Source organism: Somniosus microcephalus, chromosome 6 (assembly GCF_052327205.1).
Source record: "Somniosus microcephalus isolate GS21.2 chromosome 6, FLI_Smic_1.0, whole genome shotgun sequence".
NCBI lineage: Eukaryota > Metazoa > Chordata > Chondrichthyes > Squaliformes > Somniosidae > Somniosus > Somniosus microcephalus.
Window position 1 is genome coordinate 25,951,986 of NC_140992.1, and position 20,305 is coordinate 25,972,290.

At 45.8% G+C, this 20,305-nt stretch overlaps 1 protein-coding gene across 2 annotated transcripts in view; it reads left to right on the forward strand.

Annotated features, from left to right (window-relative positions):
• The window catches only part of LOC147115544 (phospholipid scramblase 1), a 123,211-nt gene that overhangs the window by 92,530 nt on the left and 10,376 nt on the right, over positions 1–20,305 (forward strand). For both annotated transcript variants that reach the window (XM_085989857.1, XM_085989856.1), the window contains 5 exons: positions 9,029–9,291; positions 13,312–13,354; positions 15,241–15,461; positions 17,307–17,468; positions 19,339–19,500. In XM_085989857.1, the coding sequence (XP_085845983.1) occupies positions 9,029–9,291; positions 13,312–13,354; positions 15,241–15,461; positions 17,307–17,468; positions 19,339–19,500 (851 nt within the window). The remainder of the gene's footprint in view (positions 1–9,028; positions 9,292–13,311; positions 13,355–15,240; positions 15,462–17,306; positions 17,469–19,338; positions 19,501–20,305) is intronic.

The window sequence follows — 20,305 nt, forward strand, 5'->3', positions numbered from 1 at the left end:
CAGCATGGGAATGCTGACGGTTTATCACGCCTACCGTTTGATATACCTATCAATTCATCCAATGAAAAGCGACGAGTTAAGACAGTAACTATAGGTTTTTATTGGCTAAATAACAGAGCCCACCCTCGTGGGTGATCGGATCCAACAAGGACGAATACCAGCCAGTCGACCACCTTTATACCTGGGCAAGTAGGTGGAGCCATGGGCGGAGTCAGCAGTGGTCAGCCCAGGTATAACAGTGTGACAAGAGGCGACCTCGTGTAGTGATACAACAGTGTAAACAGTGATAACCATAGTGTAACGATATAACAGTGATAACCATAGTGTAACGATAGTGAACGATAAAAGTGGTTTACCACACCGTTGCCAACGGTAGAAGAGGCGCCTACAGTGGACCCAGTGGAGATGTTCCACTCAACCATAGTGGAATGTCTACCAGTAACAAATTGCACCATCGAAAAGGAAACGAGAAATGACCCGACTCTCTCACGAGTCTACGATTTAACGGTGAAGGGATGGCCAGCACATGGCGAACCACTGTTGCCAGCATTCTCGCAAAGAAGAGAGCAGCTGTCAGTGTGCCGAGGAACTTTGATGTGTGGATCCAGAGTGGTGATTCCACCCAAACTCCAGCATAAAGTGCTAAAGGAGCTTCACGAGGGGCATCTGGGTGGAGTGAAAATGAAGAACCTAGCCAGAGCGTTTGTGTGGTGGCCAGGTATCGATGGAGACATCGAAGAAATGACCAAGAGCTGTCTAGGATGCCAGAAGGTCCAAAACGCCCCACCACAAGCCCCTCTACATCCATGGGAGTGGCCCTCATCTCCATGGCAAAGGGTACATATCGACTTTGCTGGTCCATTTATGGACTCAATGTTCTTAATCGCGGTGGATGCACACTCCAAGTGGCCGGAGGTAATAAAGATGTCCTCCACCACCACGGAAAAAACCATCACAGTATTAAGGACCATATTTGCCAGGAATGGGCTGCCGGAACAGATCTGTTCTGATAATGGACCGCAATTTGTGTCCGAAGAATTCAGGAAGTTCTTAAAAAACAATGGGGTTGAGCACTACACGTCCGCCCCATACCATCCCGCCACCAATGGATTAGCTGAAAGGTTTGTCCAGACCTTCAAGAAGGCCATAAAGGCCATGGGTAATGAAGACATAAATCTACAACATAAGGTAGATAACTTCTTGTTGGCGTACAGGAATGCAACACATGTGGTTACAAACCAAACTCCCGCCATGATGTTTTTCAATAGAAGACTAAGATGCCGGCTGGATTTGATCAAGCCAAACATCAGAAGGGACGTAGAGAACCGGCAATTTCAAGGCATGAATGAAAGGCCAACTAGAACCTTCCAGATAGGTCAACAAGTTTTGGCCCGGGACTACCGTACCGAGAAATGGCAGCCTGGAACTATTTGCACACGACTAGGACCGCTGATGTATACTGTGGACATTGGTGAAAGCATAATAAGGCGCCATGTTGACCAGATCATAGAGTCATCCGAAAAGGGACAACCTACTCCACAACTCTATACGCCTAATGATGAAGCAGAGATACCCATAGTATCTACCTCCGATCCGGTGATACTGGAATCAGAAGAACCCGACACTGGCATTCAAGCCGAATCGACCTTGCCAAAAGAACCTACTACACCACCGAAAACTACTACACCACCGAGGCGTTATCCGGACCGAGTCAGGAAGCCTCCAGAGAGACTGAATCTGTGAACTGTTTTTACATGAAGTTGTGTATATATTTTATTATGTTATGTTAATGGGGAATATATACTGTTAAGCTAAAAAGGGAGGATTGTGGTGTATGTAACCGTTCCACCTTTAAGAGAACTATTTTAAGAGTTGCACTACTTTATCTTGGCTGCTGTATACTGTAATACCGGTGGTGACCACACCGGTATATAAGTGCTGTGTAATGATTTATTGGGCAGTTCCGCCCTGACCTTCGACTAATAAAGACCTGTTAAAAATTTACTCTTGTGGTCTATGTAGTAATTCTCACTATAACACACAGACTTAACAATGACTGTGAGCGTATTTCCAAAATTACAGTCCTGTACGAGCTTCCGAAGCTCCTCCACATACTCAGTAACGCTTTGTTCCGGCCTCCTAATCCTCGAATTGAATTTCCATCTCTGTACTGTTTCACTAGGTTTTGGATTCTTTAGTTAGACTCAACAACTCGTCAAAAGATTTTTCTCCTGGCCGCTCCGGGCTCAGCAGATTCCTCATCCGTGTATAGGTTTGCGCTCCCACACAACTCAGTAAAATGGCCCTTTTCTTTTCAGCACTGTCCACCTCGTTTGCCATAAAGAAATGGCTCAGTATTTCAATATACTCCTCCCAAGACTGTGACTTGCTGTCAAAAGGTGCCACGGAGCCTACCGTTCCTGCCATCCTTGGAGTCCGGTCACTTCAGCCAAAAAAATCAAACTCCGTTTCGACTCCCGCGGCCTAGCCTCGTGCTTTTCTGACTAGTTTGCTAACCAACCCGAGCACCTCTTCCGAATACTCCAAAACTTTTCCGTCCTTTATTCTCGTCGCCATATGTGGTATCTTGAGCGGGCCATAGATGGAGACAGACACAGGTTAACTTCATAACATGGTTTAATCAACTCTTGCACATAAAAGCTTCTGCCATGAGGCAGCCAAAACAAAGAGTACAACAGTACAGATCAGACTTAACTCAGGAGAGCAATTGCCACAGCACCACCTGGTGGATCAGGTTACTCATAACCTCCCAGGTTACTACACGACCCATCATAATTCATCCATCCAAAGAGACCCTAACATTCCCCATTGTAGCATCAAATGATTCCAGGGCTTTTGCTCCCAGTACTCTATCTGAAAGTCCAATTCACATATTGATCACTCTCAGTGTGATGAATTTTCTGATATCAGTCCTAAAATTACCTTTTACTATTTTGAGCCAGTGTCCCCTTGTCCTATTCGTGCAGTTTAATTTAAAATAAAATTCCGGGTTAACTTTGTCTATACGTTAACCATCTTCACTACATTCTAGGATGAAGAGCTCAATTTTTCCAGTCTTTCCTTATTTCCTCCAGCATAAAGGATTAGCCTCATGGCTTTTCTCTGCACTGCCTCTCGTGCTTGAGTATCTCCTTTCTTGGAAACCAGAAGTGGACACAGTAGTTAAGGTGTGGTCCAAACAAAACACCATACAGTTTGATCACAACTTCTTCTGACTTAGATTCTATTATTTTGGCTACGTCATTCAACGTCCTATTGGCTTTGTTGATTGTCGCTCTGCATTGGTTGGACATGTTTAGTGTTGAGTCAACTAAGACTCCTAGGTCTCTTTCAGCTTTATCCTTGGCTATTAGAACAACATTCATGGAGTATACTTGTCATCTTTTTTTCCTTCCTATGTGTAGCATTAACTTTCTCTGCCATTGTCTGCCCAGTTACATATTGGCCTGTATTTTCCGTCCCCCACGGGTGTGTACAAGGTGTGTACGCACTCGTAGGGGCCTCGCAAGTGCCGGTTTCTGATCATCCGCCTGCCCTGGAGATGGGCCCCCGCGGGTGGAGAGTTCCACTTTCTGCAGAACCTCCGCCCGCTGAAAACCTTTAAAAATCTTACCAGCAAAAAGTTTTAATAAGTAAAAAAAAACAATTTTCACTCATTTATAACTTTTTAATACATTTTTAAAAAAAGGTAAGTTTATTTTTAGCCCCGTAAAAAAACAAATTATTTTTTTCAAAAATTACATTTTTGTTTAAAATATTTAATCTAATGTAATTTTAACTAATTTTAAATGTGATTTAAAAAAAAATTATTTAATGTTTTAGTGTGTTTTTAAGTGATCCCTATTCATACGTTTGACAAGTCTACGCGGCGAGACCTGTCAAAAGTGTGCAGGGGGATTCCCTTCTTTGATTGGTTCCCCATGGCCCACGTGATCCCAGGGATGCTTGCGAACCGCCTGCACCCCTGTGATACCTGGGCCTCTGCGCACGCGGACCAGAAGAGGCCCAGGATCGGAAGTGTCAGGACCTACGGAGCCAGCAGGTAAGTGCGCAGATTTTTTCCGCACGCAGGAAGCCTCCGATCGGAAAATCCGGCCCATTTTGTTCAACTCTTTCTGTAATTTCTGAATTGCCTCTTCTGATTCCACTGCCCCATCTTATTTAGTATCTTTGGATTTAACCATTTTGCATTGAGTTTCTGAATCCAGGTAAATTAGAAACAGTAGTGGTCCCAGCACCAACCCCTGAGGTACTCCACTTTGCCCCACTATGACATAACTCTCTTAGCAAGGCCTCAATGTTTCCCACCCTTCAGCCTGTTTCTACTCCATTCCCAGGGTTTACCCTGAATTGCTACATCTTACAGTTTAGTTAATAGCATTTCACGTGGAATTTGAGCAAAAGCCTTTTCAAAGTCAAGATACACCAGGTCATAGGACTTGCCGCAGTCCACCTGGGTTGTCCCTTCCTGAAATACATTGAGGAGATTGGTCCGGCAGGATCTTCCCCTTCTGAATCCATGCTGACTGCTATTTACTAGATGATTGTTTGGACAATCCTCGAGTTTACGCCTGACATTTGATTCCATTATCCCACATTGAATGGAAGGAAGACTAAGAGGCCTACAGTTGCCTGTGCCTATTTTGTCACCTTTTTTGAATATGGGCACCCACATTCGGACTGGCTATTGACACCACTGTGTCAGCCAATGAGTTGGAGGCGGGACGGACCGGGAATAGTGGTGTCACTATATACAGCCTTTATGCAGCCCACCACATTAGGCTGTTTCCAATCTACCAGGTACTTGCCCAGTGTTCACTGACCCCCTTGTAATGTAGTCCTGCTCCTATTTTTCTATGTTTCTATTGGGGAGAGAGCGGGAATATGGTATTGAGATAGAGGATCAGCCATGATCATATTGAATGACGGAGCAGGCTCGAAGGGCCGAATGGCCGACTCCTGCTCCTATTTTTCTATGTTTTCTATGTTCTATGTTTCTAGTCTCTCAGCACTCTGGATAAACACCACTGCTAATCTAGTGCTGCTATTTCTTTCTGTTTGATTTCTGCTGTGTAAATTTATATTCTGTGTGATTCTGAAGTGGCTTTCACTTTGCCATTTGGGTGTTTGTTCTGTTCCTGTTACCCGGTGCAAGTGGTGGTGGGACGAACTGAAGTGCCCTTGCAGAGAGCCGGCACGGGCTTGGCGGGCTGAATGACGACCTCCTGTGCTGTAACCATTCCATGATTCTAAGTGTTGTTGACCCACCTGCCTGATACAATGTACATTAAGAGCCATTAAATTCAGACTGAACTAGAGTAAAGACGTTGCTTTCTCATGGTGAACTGGCCACAACCCCTGTGTCAGTGTCAGATCTGCGAGAGGGTTGGTTGCTTTTCCTACTTAACCTCATTATAGAATTTCTATTGGACTGTCCTTCTGTGTTTTTAGTAAAACCTTTGCAACTAACCTTTCTTAATTTCCATTAAATGAACTGCCAATGCTAAGCTAAGTTTCTATGGCTACGATTACATAATTGCTTGTGATTACTGCATTCCAGAGGACATTAAGTAACAATTGTGTATGTGGTGAATTAAATGGTGTGAAGTGGAAATCACCTCAGAAATGGATACTGTGTACCACCCACGTGCGGGACCATGATAAACTGGTTCAGTTAGAAGGAACCTTATCAGAGCTGCAGTAACAGGTCACAGCTGACATTCTCATGCGCATTTTTTCCCCTTGCATCTATAGTTTGCGGCAAGCTCTAGATCAGTCGTAAAAGACGTGATTGCAATATACGGTGCTCAGTGCATAATGCAACAAGAGTAACTCGAGATGAAAGCTTGTAATTTGAAGTCTAGGAACGTTACTTGACCTAACTTGTACCGTCCAGCAGATGGTGGTGCTCCATTCTGATGGTCAACAACCACTAACCAGGTGATCACAGTGGAAGTGGATAAGCACATGGTCAAAAGATAATTACCGACGAGGAAGGCTATTCGGCCCATCTTTACTCATCCATCCAAAGAGATCCATTCACAGGGAGCCTGTGGCACAAGCACACCAGAAAAAGTGGCTACATACATACACATTGATCATTAATTCCTAAAATGGGAGAGGGGGGGGCGCTAAGGCAGAGTAGAGAGAGCTCTTGACAAAGGGTTTCGACCTGAAACGTTGACTCTATTTCTCTCTCCACGGATGTTGCCTGGCCTGCTGAGTTTTTCCAGCATTTTCTGTTGTTATTTCGGATTTCCAGCATCTGCAGTATTTTGCTATCTTATTAGAGAGAGCTCTATTCTGTACCTAACATATCCTGTCCCCGATTTAAGAATGCCTAATGCTGACCGTGGGTTAGAAAACTGAAAATGCTTCTGCTTCAGCACAAACATTCAGTGCTAATTAAAATGAAGCTAGTTGACACAAAACGTATTTTGAAATATGTGTGAGCAACAGGAAAAGTGCAGTTGTTCTGTACTAGTTGTCTTGACATTTTGGGCTCTTTGTTTTCACTGCTATTCATGTTTACTACTTAAAGGGGCATCAGCTTTGAGGTAAAATGTTTGAGAAATCCTTTTACTAGCTCTAAGTAAAAATGGGCAAAAGACACCGTTAGGTGTACAATAATATTGCATCACTAATGATCTCTTGTACTATAAATAAAGTGACTTATTAAGAGCTTGTTGCAAAAAAATGGCAGACTGGATCGCAATGTAATATTTGCTTCTGTGCATATGTCTTCCCATGGCCAACGTGGATGTCGGAGAGGTGTAGTATGGCTTTCTCCCATAATCCCCTGCGTGCTGTGTTCCTACTTCAACTGGAACTCAGGTGTGGAGGGGGAGGTCTTTCTTTATTAAGGAAGAGTACAGAAAAAACATTTCCCACAGGGAGGGAGGGAGGGAGGCAAAGGTCAGAAGATTATGCCATGTTTACATAGCTGCCACTGGTCAGCTCAAATAGTAAGGTTTGAGAGCAACTTGTCTGACCTCCCACAGATTAAGGGAATGGGCAAAGCAGAAGGTAGCCTAAAGGGAATGAGGAAAAGTGGGGGCTATTTAAACATTTACGGTGAATTATGGGCTAATTATTATGAGAGATATTAGCCCTGATTTTAACAAAACCCGCCAGACGGGAATAAGAACATAAGAAATAGGAGCAGGAGTCGGCCATTTGGCCCCTCGACCCTGCTCCGCCATTCAATAAGATCATGGCTGATCTGATCTTGGCCTCAACTCTACTTCCCTGCCCGCTCCCCATAACCCTCGACTCCCCTGTAGCTCAAATATATGTCTATCTCCGCCTTGAATATATTCAATGACTCCGCCTCCACAGCTCTCTGGGGTAGAGAATTCCAAAGATTCACGACCCTCTGAGAGAAGAAATTCCTCCTCATCTCCATTTTAAATGGGCGACCCCTTATTTTGAAACTATGCCCCCTAGTTCTAGATTCCCCCACAAGGGGAAACACCCTCCCTGCACCTATCCTGTCAAGCCCCCTCAGAATCTTATGGGGGAGAAATTCGGTTGCTTAGCGCCTCCGGGGGGGGGGCGCTAACAGGGCGCTAGGAACTTAGCGCCCGAGCATGGCGATTTTAGCGCCACTCGCGAAATTGACCAGTCATTTTGCGGTGGCACTAAACACTACCACCACGATCTCCTGCGCCCACAGAAGGTGATGTCAGTCAAGCGTGCAACGCCCCGGTAGCGCCCCAGACCGGACATTGAGTCGCGCCCCCTGCCTTAGCGCCTGCTGCTAGGTATGACAGGTAGAGGGGAACGTTTTCAAGTCAGGAACGGGCTGGGGGAATGCTGTTTAAAGGCGGGCGCTTCCTGCCTTTTCTTGTCAGCAAAATGTTCGGTTTTAACGCTGTCCTACAGAGTTTTGGCCCTCAGCAGCACTTTTGAGGTTCCTAAGCGCCGAGCTCTTTCCCTGGGCCTAGCCATTCGTGCGTCCAACACAATTGCTTTTGAGGCCTCTCCAGGCCGAGATTCAAGGCTGCAATGAGCAGGGTGCGGCTGGCCAGCAAGATGGCCCCTCCCCTTTAAAAACTGGACAGCGCCAGTCTGTCTGGCTTCCATGGTAACTGGCATCGCCTGAGCTTCGGTAGCGTTCTGAGGTAGCGCCTCGCTCCCTGACGTTTGCGCCTTAAGACAGGTGTGTAGCGCCTGATTTAGCACTCAAATCACCTCCAGGGGCGATAGAGGCGAATTTTGCAGTCGGAGCTGATTATTAGTGCCGGGCGCTAAACTTTGCTCCCGGCCGATATTAGCGCCCCAAAATGGGCGATACCCAATTTTTCCCCCTATATGTTTCAATGAGATCCCCTCTCATTCTTTTAAACTCCATTGATAATAGGCCCAACCTGCTCAACCTTTCTTCATAAGACAACCCCTTCATCTCAGGAATCAACCTCGTGAACCTTCTCTGAACTGCCTCCAATGCAAGTATATCCCTCCTTAAATAAGGAGACCAAAACTGTACGCAGTACTCCAAGTGTGGTCTCACCAGCGTCCTGTACAGTCGTAGCAAGACTTCCCTACTTTTATACTCCATCCCCCTTGCAATAAAGGCCAACTTTCCATTTGCCTTCCTAATTACTTGCTGTACCTGCATGCTAACATTTTGTGTTTCATGTATGAGGACCTCCAGGACTGAAATCAATGGAGTGTAAAATTGGGTTGGGTGTTAAACTGGCGCCCGGCCCGAGCCCACGCCGTTCCCACAGGGCTGGTCAGGCCAAAGTGCAATCTCTAGAGATTTACTAACGTTCTAAATAATAAAAGCATTCCACACTATTCACTGCTGTCATCTCACTGAAGTTTTTCAAAGATATCCTTTTATCCATTAATATTAAATTATTTCGTTTTAGTCACAAATTGAGTGTTTGATGGATTAATAAGACTGCTTTTGTGGTCAATAGATGATTCTATTAGATGTGGTAAGATTTGATTTGTAAAGACGCTCACATATGTTGTTTGTTTTTAACTGTTATGTTTTTAGGAGTTGATCCTCAGCAAAATTATCCTCCTGGGGCCTATCCTCCTGGGGCCCATCCGCCTGGGGCCTATCCTCCTGGAGCCCATCCGCCTGGGGCCTATCCTCCTGGAGCCCATCCGCCTGGGGCCTATCCACCTGGAGCCCATCCGCCTGGGGCCTCTGGCCCTCAAGTTCCTCCAGGAGTAAAAGAAGCGGGTGCTGTTCAGATGATACAAGTGCCAGTAGGTTTCCCAAATTGTCCACCAAGCCTGGAGTATCTTACACAGGTAAATGAAAAGTTTGATGATATCTTCCTAAACAAAGTGTGCATTACTTTGTTGAACAAGCAGGAACTTTTGTTCGGTTAGCACAAGTGATGTGTTTAGTTCTTTTAGGCCACCTTTAAGATGTGACTGAAGTGTCAGTGTGATTTGATCAACTCTTGTGTATGCCCAGGCAATGGATAACCTTGATATTGAAAGTTCAGCAGATGTATTTGCCATTAATTTAAAAAATGGGCATAGAGCCTAAGTTAATACCATTAAGTCACGATCTAACAATCCTGAGGGACTGGGCTGTGGGAAGGTCGAGCTCTGGTTCTTATCACCTCTGAGGAAGCGGGGGATTTATAAAGTAAAATCTAAAAGGTTCCTTGGAGGGAGACTGAGGCAGAAGGCAAAGTGCTGTTACAGTTGCTGACTTGTATCATTGTTTGATGGTTGTTATTAATTATACTCTGCTCTATGTACATAGCCATATTTGGAGTATTATTGGAGAAGTTGAAGGCCCTGTTATCCCATGCTTATCACAACTGATGGGATTTACCTAACCGGTATATACAAACTATTTATCATGTAGTCTATTTCCCCCTTGCTATCGATTCCCCAAACAGTGGGAACAATCTTTCAATATTTACCCCCTCATAATTTTGCAAACATTTAAGGGATCCTTCTTCTTAACCTTCTTTGTTCCAATGAAAAAAGCTCTAACATTTCAATCCTTCATAACTATAGCCTCCCATTTCTGATATCATTCAAGTAAATCATTGCTGCACAAACACACTTGAGTGTTTGGCTGCTAATATCACAAACAGTAATTTCCGGGCTACAGTTAATCTAAGCTGAAACTGTAGCTTATGGATCTCAAAACTAAGGCTTTCTGAAAGACTGTAAAGAATAACAACAACAGCAACAACTTGCATTTAAATAGCGCCTTTATAACATTGGAAAAAGTCCCAAGATGCTTCACAGGGGCATTAATCGGACAAAATTTGACACCGAGCCACATAACGAGATACAAGTGACCAAAACCTTGGTCGAAGAGGTAGGTTTTATGGAGTGTCTTAAAGGAGGAGAGAGAGGTAGAGAGCCAGAGAGGTTTAGGGAGGGAAAATAATCCTATCGGACTGCTGGAACTAAGGACCTGGCACACTGCACAGCGCAAACCACCACTTGACCATAAAATGATGTTAATGCATTCGTTCCACTGTCCAGACCTCATCGAAAGTTAGATGTGTAGTCACTGACTAGATTAAAGTTAAACTCCAGCATTATCACTACACACACTTGGGGTTCTGTGCAAGCATTTACTTAAGGCTCTGTGGGGGAAAAATGTGGTTGCTTTGCGCCTCCCGTTATCGCCCCAAAGGGGGCACGAGCCAATTTTCCCCCACTGTGTTTAGGTAACTGCAGTGCCTCCCTATAGGGAACGAGTGCACACTCCATATCAGGCAAACAGCAAGTCTACTTAAATGGATTTCTCGGTAGTCTGGTTTAAAGACACTGGCCCCGATTTTCGGCTTGTGTGGGAAATGGTCGGGTTTCCCCGAATGTAGGGTTTCTGACACACATTAAAAAAGTATCAGCCAGCTCCATGCAATTTTCCCTCAAGTGGCCAATTAATTCCCAGCATATGGGAAGCCTTGCTAATTGTCCAATTCCAGTCAGAAATCCCCACAGTATGATGTCATCATTCATGGTGCTTTCAAGGTCCATAGCAAGCACTGCATCCTCTGAAGGCTTCCAAATGAACCATACAGGATGGCAGAGGAGCCTGCAGCAGCTGTGGCCAGTGCCAGACCCCGAGCTGCCTTCAAATTCGATGAGGCTTCACTGCAGGCATTATTGGATGGGGTAAGGGCCCACAGGGAGGCCCTCTTCCCTAGGTCAGGGAGGAAGAGGCCTCCCACTGAGACCAATGCTGCATGGATGCAGGTGTCAGAAGATGCCAACTCGCTGGGAGTCACCAGAAGAACCTTGGCATTACATCTCTAACTCCTTCCTTTACTCCCCCACAGTACCATCCAGAGCCCCCGTCCTCACTGTGGAGGAGGAAGAGGCTGTGCAGCCAGACTCCTCAGAGGAAGCTCCAACCTCTGAGGGCGCAGCGTCAGCAGAAGTAAGCGCACCCAGCACCAGCGCAGACACTCACACCTCGGGGGGACCTTCGGGACATAGAGTAGTGTTGTCACCTGGTGTTTCGCAGCTCACAAGTGAGCCTCAGCAGATTCTGGAGACGGGGACAGCAGTGGAGAGTCCTCGTCGGAGGGCGCAGGACTCTGCCAGCTCAGCTCAGCTGCGCTGCATGTCGACCCTCTGCCTCTGGGTCCATCTGCAAGAGAAGAGGTGATGGATCTCCATGCACAGATGCAGGAGTCTCTGGCAGGTTTTGTCTCCAGGGTCGCTGCGAGTGTGGAGCGAATGGAGGAGTCCATAGCGACCATGAGCAGAGCCTTTGTGGAGTCATTGGCGCATGAACGCATCACCATGGAAAGGTTGGCAACCTCCATGCAGGAGATAACTCGCCAGGGTACGGAAAACATGGTGAGTGCTCATAAGAGAATGACATCTCTTGAGGAGCGTTGGCCATCTGTTGAACAGAGAAACCAGATCTTCATGGAAGTCCTGAGTAGGACTGCCAGTGCAGAAACGGGTCCCCATGGCCCCCTGAAGCGCAGCAAGGTGCTCTCAAGCCACTTCCCAGCGCTGGCCCCTTCTGGCCTGTGCAGCTTCAGGTGAGTGAGCAGCAGCCTGGTGCTCCTGGTGCTCATCCTGCTGTTCCTGGTTCTGCTGCTGCCGCCTCTGCTGTTGGAGATCCTCTAATGCCAGGAAGGGAAGGTACCAAAGGCCTCCCATGCTTCTGGTAGATGCCTCCGTTGAGGAGGTGCTGAGTTAGGGTGGTGAGAGGGGCTTCCCAGGAGCTCACACTGGAGAAGTGTGTGAGGCTCCAACTTTCTACAGCTGGTCCTAAGCCTTCAAAAAGTTCCCCCAAGCCTTCATCAACAAGGTCCTGCAGCCTGCAAATGCTGCCTCTTTAAATCTCTTCAGCCCTCATTGACCTGCAGCTGCAAGCAAGCAAGCCAACTGTTTTCATGCCAGCTCTCATCAGCAGGGTTCCCCGCAGGCGTGTTTGATGTGGGGAAAGCCCCAAAGTCGCAACGGCCCTGGAAAATCTACCTCAACAAGGAGATAATTGCTCATTACTGCTCCGACAACCAGTCCCGCCAGCGGCGGCCGGGACTGAGGCGGGTCGTGTAGAAACGGCGGTCCGAAAGTCGGACGGGGCGGGGAATCAGGCGGGGGGGGTCCCGGCCTGCTTTTTCGCCGATTTTCGGCCGCCTGGAAAGCCGCCTGACGGCTGGCAGAAAATCAACCCCACCGTGTTGGGTTTCTTCACATATCAGATACCCAGCTGAACAAACAAAAGTTCACAGGTGATCAGATATCATCCACTATACTGGCAAGAATGAAACGAGGCACAGAATTGGATCCCAGACAATGCAGGCCATGAAAATCTGTGGACTGCGACACCAGCAGTTATGCCAAGGTTGTGCCTGCTGGTGCCCGCAAGCGTTGACCCTGCTAGAGTTTGCAGTTAGAGTCAACCAAAGGTTACAACCAATTTCCACGAGGATTCTCCCGATCCTTTGGCGGAAGAGCTGCGGAAACCCGGGGAAAATGGCGTAAAGGGATCAACCCTTAGCAAAAAAGCACCCCCTATGAGCGGTGCTGCTCTCAGCTGTTTAACACCTAACTTATATGACAGAGACACGAATTTGGTACAAGCATATTAAGCATTTAGATGAGAACAGCATTAATCATAATTCCTACCCATGTATTTATAGGGATGTTTCAACACAAACGGCTCCAAATGTCCCCAAATGGTCAAAGTTGCCTGATTCAGGTTGTTCTGAGTTACAAGATAAAATGATTGATCATCATTTGTTACTACCCTCCTATTCGCTACAGTATAGTTTTCTCTTTCATTTTGTTTTTACAAAGAAAAATAATGTTCTGTTTCTGCCACAGATAGACCAGCTTCTGGTTCATCAGCAGGTGGAGCTGTTGGAAGGTAAGTTGTTGTAGGGATAAAACACCGGGCTGTAATCAGTCTTGGGCGATAGCACAAAACAGGCGATAGCGAATCGTAAGACCGCTTTATACCCCACCCAATTTTCTTTTCATTTGCCTCCAATTCATGTTTGGCTTACGGGTGAGATCATGCTATACAACTTCAAGTATTGCCCTCTATGTTAGAACTACAAGCCCTCCTACATTTCGAGTTTTTATATAAAGTATTTACAGTGATCAATAAACCCCAATGGCCTGTTTTTTCTACACAGGATGATTAGTTTTCTGTGTGCTCCATGCTTGATCGAGTTCTAATATAGAGCAGCACCCCAGTTCTAATATATAGGCAGAGCTTGTAGTTCTAACATATAGGGAAGAGCTTCAAAATCTAACATATAGGCAGAATTTGTATTTCTAACATGTAGGACAGAGCTTCCAGTTCTAACATATAGACAGAGTTTGTCTTCCAAATGTGTAGGGCAGAGCTCGTAGTTCTACAATAGAGGGCCATACTTGGAGTAGCCCAATACAATCTCACTCACAAGTAAAATTCAAAAAAGAGCTCAGGCTAATCTCTATAGGGGGGCAGTGTTTGTGACTCGAGGCGACTCTGATGTAATTGCCACAGCAGTTGGTAACACAGAGGCTTTGGGATCTCTAACTCCAACTGTTTGTCCCTTGATTGCCTGGACTATGTTATCCCTTCAGAATGTGTTTCAGAAAACTGCTGTAGAATAGCTGTCCATACATTATGGATATCTTTTTCACTCGTGGGAACATCTTTTCTACATTCTTCATGCCCGTGCTGCCTGTAATATAGCAGTTTTGTGCTTATGAAAGAGCTCCAATTAACCCGCAACAGAAACGTCGAGGGTTACAGCATTGAAGGAGGTCAGTTGGTCCACCATGTCTGTGCCAGCTCTTTGCGCGACCAGTCCAAAACTAATGCCACTGACCTGCTCTCCACACATGGCCCTCTACCTTCCACTGTTTCAAATGTTGATCCACTTGCCCCTTCAGTGGTCTCTGCCTCAACTACAGGAAACTTTCTGGTATCCGGCACGGACGGGACCGACGTGGTGCCGGTTCAGCAACAATTCCGGATAACCGAATGCGATAGTAAAAGATACGGACCTTAGAGCTCCGTATAAAGCAACAAACCCTGTTGCTTAGCTTCAGAAGAACGTCCACAAGTTGCAAGCGTCTCTGTAGCTTAGCAACAGCTGCAGCCAAACCCTTGCCTTCCTCAATTTGTTGCTGTGCAAGTAATAAAAGTTATAAAAGTTAGCTGAAACCGACTCCTGAATTTTGCCGGTTAACCGACATTTCCGGTTATTATGGGGCCGGTTAATCGAAAGTTTCCTGTAATCCCTGCAGCACAGCATTCCGTACTTTAACACATCTCTGCATAGAGACATTTCTCGTACCTTCTCACTCTTAGTCAACATTTTAAATTGATGACCTTACGTCATTGAATCCCCAACCAGAGGAATTGGTCTTTATCCACCCTATCAAAACCCTTCATAATTTAAAAAAAAACTTGATGGAATCTCCTTTTAGCATTTTCTGCTTCAGTGGAAATGGTTACAGTATCTCAAGCCTCTCCTCCGAACTGCAGTTTCTCATCCCTGGAATCATCCTGATAATAATGAATCATGAACTCTTTCCCTCCGCCTTTCATCCTTCCTGCTAAAATCTACAGGCTTTTGAAATGATGTCACCTCACCATTACATGATTCATACTAGGCTTTGTCCTGCACTGTGGGCTTTGTGCTTTCACCTAGGTTCCTCAACTTAAAATCTCTATCATTGGCACACTAGTACGCTTCGAAGTTGACACATTTTCCCACTAATGTATCACTGTTTCTGCCATTCTGTTTACTTTAGTCTTAACTGGATTTGAGACCAACAACAAATTTCAAATCAAGAACAGTCTCGGCCAACAGATCTACTTTGCTGCTGAAGAGAATGACTGCTGCAATCGGAATTGCTGTGGAAATATGCGTTCCTTTGACATGAAGATTATTGACAGCATAGGACAAGAAATAATGAGTTTGTACCGACCCTTGAGATGTGCTGGCTGCTGCTGCCCATGCTGTTTGCAGGAGGTTAGTGACCAGTTTTGAAAGTCTTCTCTTGAAGCTGTGTCTGCTTCTGCCCCATTTTATACTTGCTTCAACTTTTCTGTTTGGACCTTTTTCTCCCTCGCTGGTGGCAAAGCCTTAAACCACCTTGGCCCCTCTCCCTGCAACTTCATCCCTAGCCCTTTTGCCTCACTACTTCTCTCCTATTTCAAATCTTATCAAAACCCATCTGTTCAACCAGGCTTTCAGTCACTCCTCCTACTTTGTCCCTCCATGGCTCAGCTTCTGTTAGACTTGATCACATCTACGCTGACACTCCAGTGCAGTACTGAGGGAGCGCTGCACTGTCGGAGGTGCCGTCCTTCAGATGAGACATTAAACTGAGGCCCCGTCTGCTCTCTCAGGTGGACGTAAAAGATCCCATGGCACTATTTTGAAGACGAGCAGGGGAGTTATCCCTGGTGTTCTGGCCAATATTTAGCCCACAATCAACATCACTAACACCGATTATCTGGTCATTATCACATTGCTGTTTGTGGGAGCTTACTGTGTGCAAATTGTCTGCCACATTTCCTACATCACAAGTGACTACACTTCAAAAATAAGAAGTCACACAACACCAGGTTATAGTCCAACAGCTTTATTTGAAATCACAAGCTTTCGGAGCGCTGCTCCTTCTACAGGTGAAGTGGAGAAATGCATAAAGACACAGCTTATATAGCCAGAGAATCATGTCAGATGTTTACAGGTAACCTTTCCAACTGCCATTTATCACACCTCGGCAGAGAGATAATCACAGCAATCAAAGGTGTGAATGGTGTCCAAACAGGTCAGTCAGGGAAACATTACATCAAAGAACAATGAGGTGGGGTCACAAGGGGTCAAATATTGCAGATGCTGGGGTCTGTATGCAAAACAAAAAAACAGACAAAAAACATTTTTTTTGGCTGGAAACCACAGCAGGGCCGGCCGCATCTGTGTAGAGAGATCCGAAAGCTTGTGATTTCAAATAAAGCTGTTGGACTATAACCTGGTGTTGTGTGACTTCTTACATTTGTCCACCCCAGTCCAACTCTGGCATCTCCACACCACACTTCAAAAAGTACTGTAAAGCGCTTTGGGACATCCTGAGTCGTGAAAGGCGCTAAATGAATGCAACTCTTTTTCTTTCTTATTTCCATGTGAAATGTCTTGGAACTTTTGTTATACTAAAAGCATTTTTAAAAAAGCAGGTTGTTGTCTTCTAGTCTGTCTGTCTGTCTCTTTCTTTCCCTGTACCTTACATAGTTTCTCTTGTTGTCATCTCTCTGTCTCCAATTCTATTGCACGCTTTTCTGTCTTCCACTTTGTGTAAGCTTCTCCTTCTTGTTTACTCCCCACTCTGTGTGTCTCTGACACATGTTCCTTTATTGATTTATTTCTTCCTGTGCCTTTTTAAAGACCAAGGTATGTAACAAGATGAGTCAACCTAACAGATATGAGGGAAAGTTTAAAAATGTTTTATAAATTGTGTACCCCCTTCCCACGTCAACACGATCTTTCTCTCTTGTTCGCTCTCTTTCTCTCAGTTTCTCTTTCTCTCAGTTTCTCTTTCTCTCAGTTTCTCTCTCAGTTTCTCTTTCTCTCAGTTTCTCTCTCTCAGTTTCTCTTTTCTCTCTTTCTCTCTTTCTGTTTCTCTCACCTTTTCTATTGTTGTTGTTAGGTAAAAAGTGATGGGTATATCACTCAAAACTGAAGCATGTTGTCCCACGCTTGGTCCCTTCCCCAGGTTACACTGGCTTTGATGGATTCCTCTGGTGATGCTTGTTGTTCATAATAATGACCATAATGTGGGTATTATAAATTTCGTATTGTACATTTTCTTCGCAGTTGGAAGTGATGGCACCACCTGGTCAGCCAATTGGATACGTCATCCAAACATGGCACCCATGCCTGCCAAGATTCACCATTCAAAACGAGAAGAGAGAGCCTATTTTGAAGATTGCCGGCCCGTGCTGTGTCTGCAGCTGTATGAGCGATGTTGACTTCCTGGTACTTTTTTTTATCCTATTGCATTTTTCACCTTCCTGATCGGTTTCCAAGTTGTAACCAGTTTTGTGGAGACATGGGCAGTCCTGCTCCTCCTGGCCCATGGGGAACCTTATTATATATCAGTGACTTACCTGGGCTTGGCTCCAAACTGTCGGCAGTGTCGCTGCTGGGCTGGAGACCGTGCGGACCGTAGTAGGACCCACGGATAAAATGGCGCGTGTGTCCTGGAGATGTCATGGGAACGTGACACTGTAATTTAAATTAGCCCCGCTCTTCTAGGACAGGTGGCCTTCCCATGCCTGAAGACAGGCAAGTAAAAATGGTGTTGCGGCAGGCGCGTGTCGGAAAGGCTAGCTTACCTCCCCCACCTTCATATTGTTCCCGCCGGGATGGGGGGGGGGCGGTGGGCGGGTGAGGAGGGAGCGGTGGTTAAATTCAGCTCTTCTGTCTATTCAGGTGGACATAAAAGATCTTGTGCCACTATCTGAAGGGGAGCTGGGAGTTTTCCCAGTGTCCTGACTAACATGTACCCTCAACCAACAGAATGTCAAAACAGGTCAACTAGTCATTGTTTCACTTGTCTGTGAGACCTTGCTGTGTGTGAAATGGCCACCATGTGTGTCTAGATACAGGAAACTCTCTTTTTACCGGCACCTAAATAACCGGAAATCTCTCTTAACCGGCAAAATTCAGGAGTAGGTTCAGGTAAGTTTTACTTCATATTAGTGGCGGTGTAACCGGGGTTCCTGCACCTGTTGCCATGCAACAGGGACGCCTGGATCTGTGGCCGTGTAACCGGGGTTCCTGCGCCTGTTGCCATGCAACAGGGTCGCCTGGATCTGTGGCCGTGTACGGTGCTCTCGTACCTTAGTAAGTATACCTGTCTGTAATCCAGACTTTTTGATCAACCGGCACCACGCCGGTCCCGTCGGTGCCGGATAAAAAAGAGTTTCCTGTAGTATCAGAAACTACACTTCAAAAGTGATTTGTTGGTTTGGAAGTGTTTTGTGGACATCCTAAAGATGTGAAAGGCACAATATGAACACAAGCTTTTTCTTTCTTGTTTGCAGCAGTGTTAGATTAGCACTCAGGTTAGACATTTTGCTGCCAGAGGTGGTTAGTGAACTGGAATATTAGCTTCCAATCTTACATCAGTCGACTAAAAGTGAATACCATTTTATGTTCACTTTCACATGTAAAGGCAGAATTTTTTAAGTTTTCCCATGTAGAGAGGTTCCTTGCATTTTGCAAGCCCATATTGGAAAGTTCAGGCAATGGACCCGCAGATTTCCACTGCATGCTTGCACCATATGAAGTACCTTGTCTCATTCTATTGAGTAGAATGGGTCGATATTTTCTGAAGTTTAGAAGAATGAGAGATGGTCTCATTGAAACGTCTAAAATTCTTAGAGGGCTCGATAGGGTAGATGCTGAGAGGCTGTTTCCCCTGACTGGAGAGTCTAGAACTAGGGGGGTCACAGTCTCAGGATAAGGGGTGGGACATTTAGGACTGAGATCAGGAGAAATTTCTTCACTCAAAGGGTTGTGAATCTTTAGAATTCTCCACCCCAGAGGGCAGTGGATGCTCAGGCGGTGAGTATATTCAAGACAGAGATTGATAGATTTTTGGATACTAAGGGAATCAATGGATATGGGGATCGGGTGGGAAAGTGGAGTTGAGGTCGCTGATCAGCCATGATCTTATTGAATGGTGGAGCAGGCTAGAGGGGCCGAATGGCCTACACCTGCTCCTATTTCTTATGTTCATATTCAGGACTTGGAAAATCTACCAGGTGATGCCCTCGTTAGGGTAAGTGGCATGCCAAATGACATCTCCAATAGTCATTTAACATTTATTATCTTGTAACAGATTACAAACCTTGAGGAAACTGAAACAATTGGCAAAATCTCAAAGCAGTGGACTGGACTATTGAAAGAGGCTTTCACAGGTGCGGATAACTTTGGGATCCAGTTCCCCATGGATCTAGATGTTAAGATGAAAGCGGTTCTGCTGGGTGCCTGCTTCCTAATTGTAAGTATTAACATATCAGTGAAACTTGCATGTTTTAAAGCCATTGTCTTCAGTCCTCGCCACAAACTCCGTTCCGTAGCCACTAACTCCATCCCTCTCCCTAACAGCTGTGTGAGGCTGAACCAGACTGTTTGCAACCTTGGTGTCGTATTTGACCCAGAGATGAGCTTCCGACCATATATCCATGCCATCACTAAGACTGCCTACTTCCACCTCCGTATCATCGCCCGACTCTGCCCCCGCCTCTGCTCATCTTCTGCTGAAACCCTCATCAATGCCTTTGTTACCTCTAGACTTGACTATTCCAATGCACTCCTGGTCAGACTCCCATATTCCACCCTCCATAAACTTAAGCTCATCCAAAACTCTGCTGCTGTATCCCATCTCACACCAAGTCCCGTTCACCCATCACCCCTGTGCTCGCTGACCTACATTGGCTCTTGGTTGAGCAACGGCTTGATTTAAAAATTCTCATCCTTGTTTTCAAATCCCTCCGTGGCCTCACCCTTCCCTATCTATGTAACCTCCTCCAGCCCTATAACCCTCCGAGATAGCTGCGCTCCTCCAATTCTGGTCTTTTGCGCATACCCGGTTTTAATCCCTTCACCATTGGTGGCCATGGCTTCAGCTGCCAAGGCCCTAAGCTCTGGAATTCCCTCCCTAAACCTCTCCGCCTCTCTCTCCTACTTGAAGACACTCCTTAAAACCTACCTCTTTGACCAAGTTTTTGGTTATCTGTCCTAATATCTCCTCATGTGGATGGGTGTCAAATTTATTTTGATAACACTCCTGTGAAGCTCCTTGG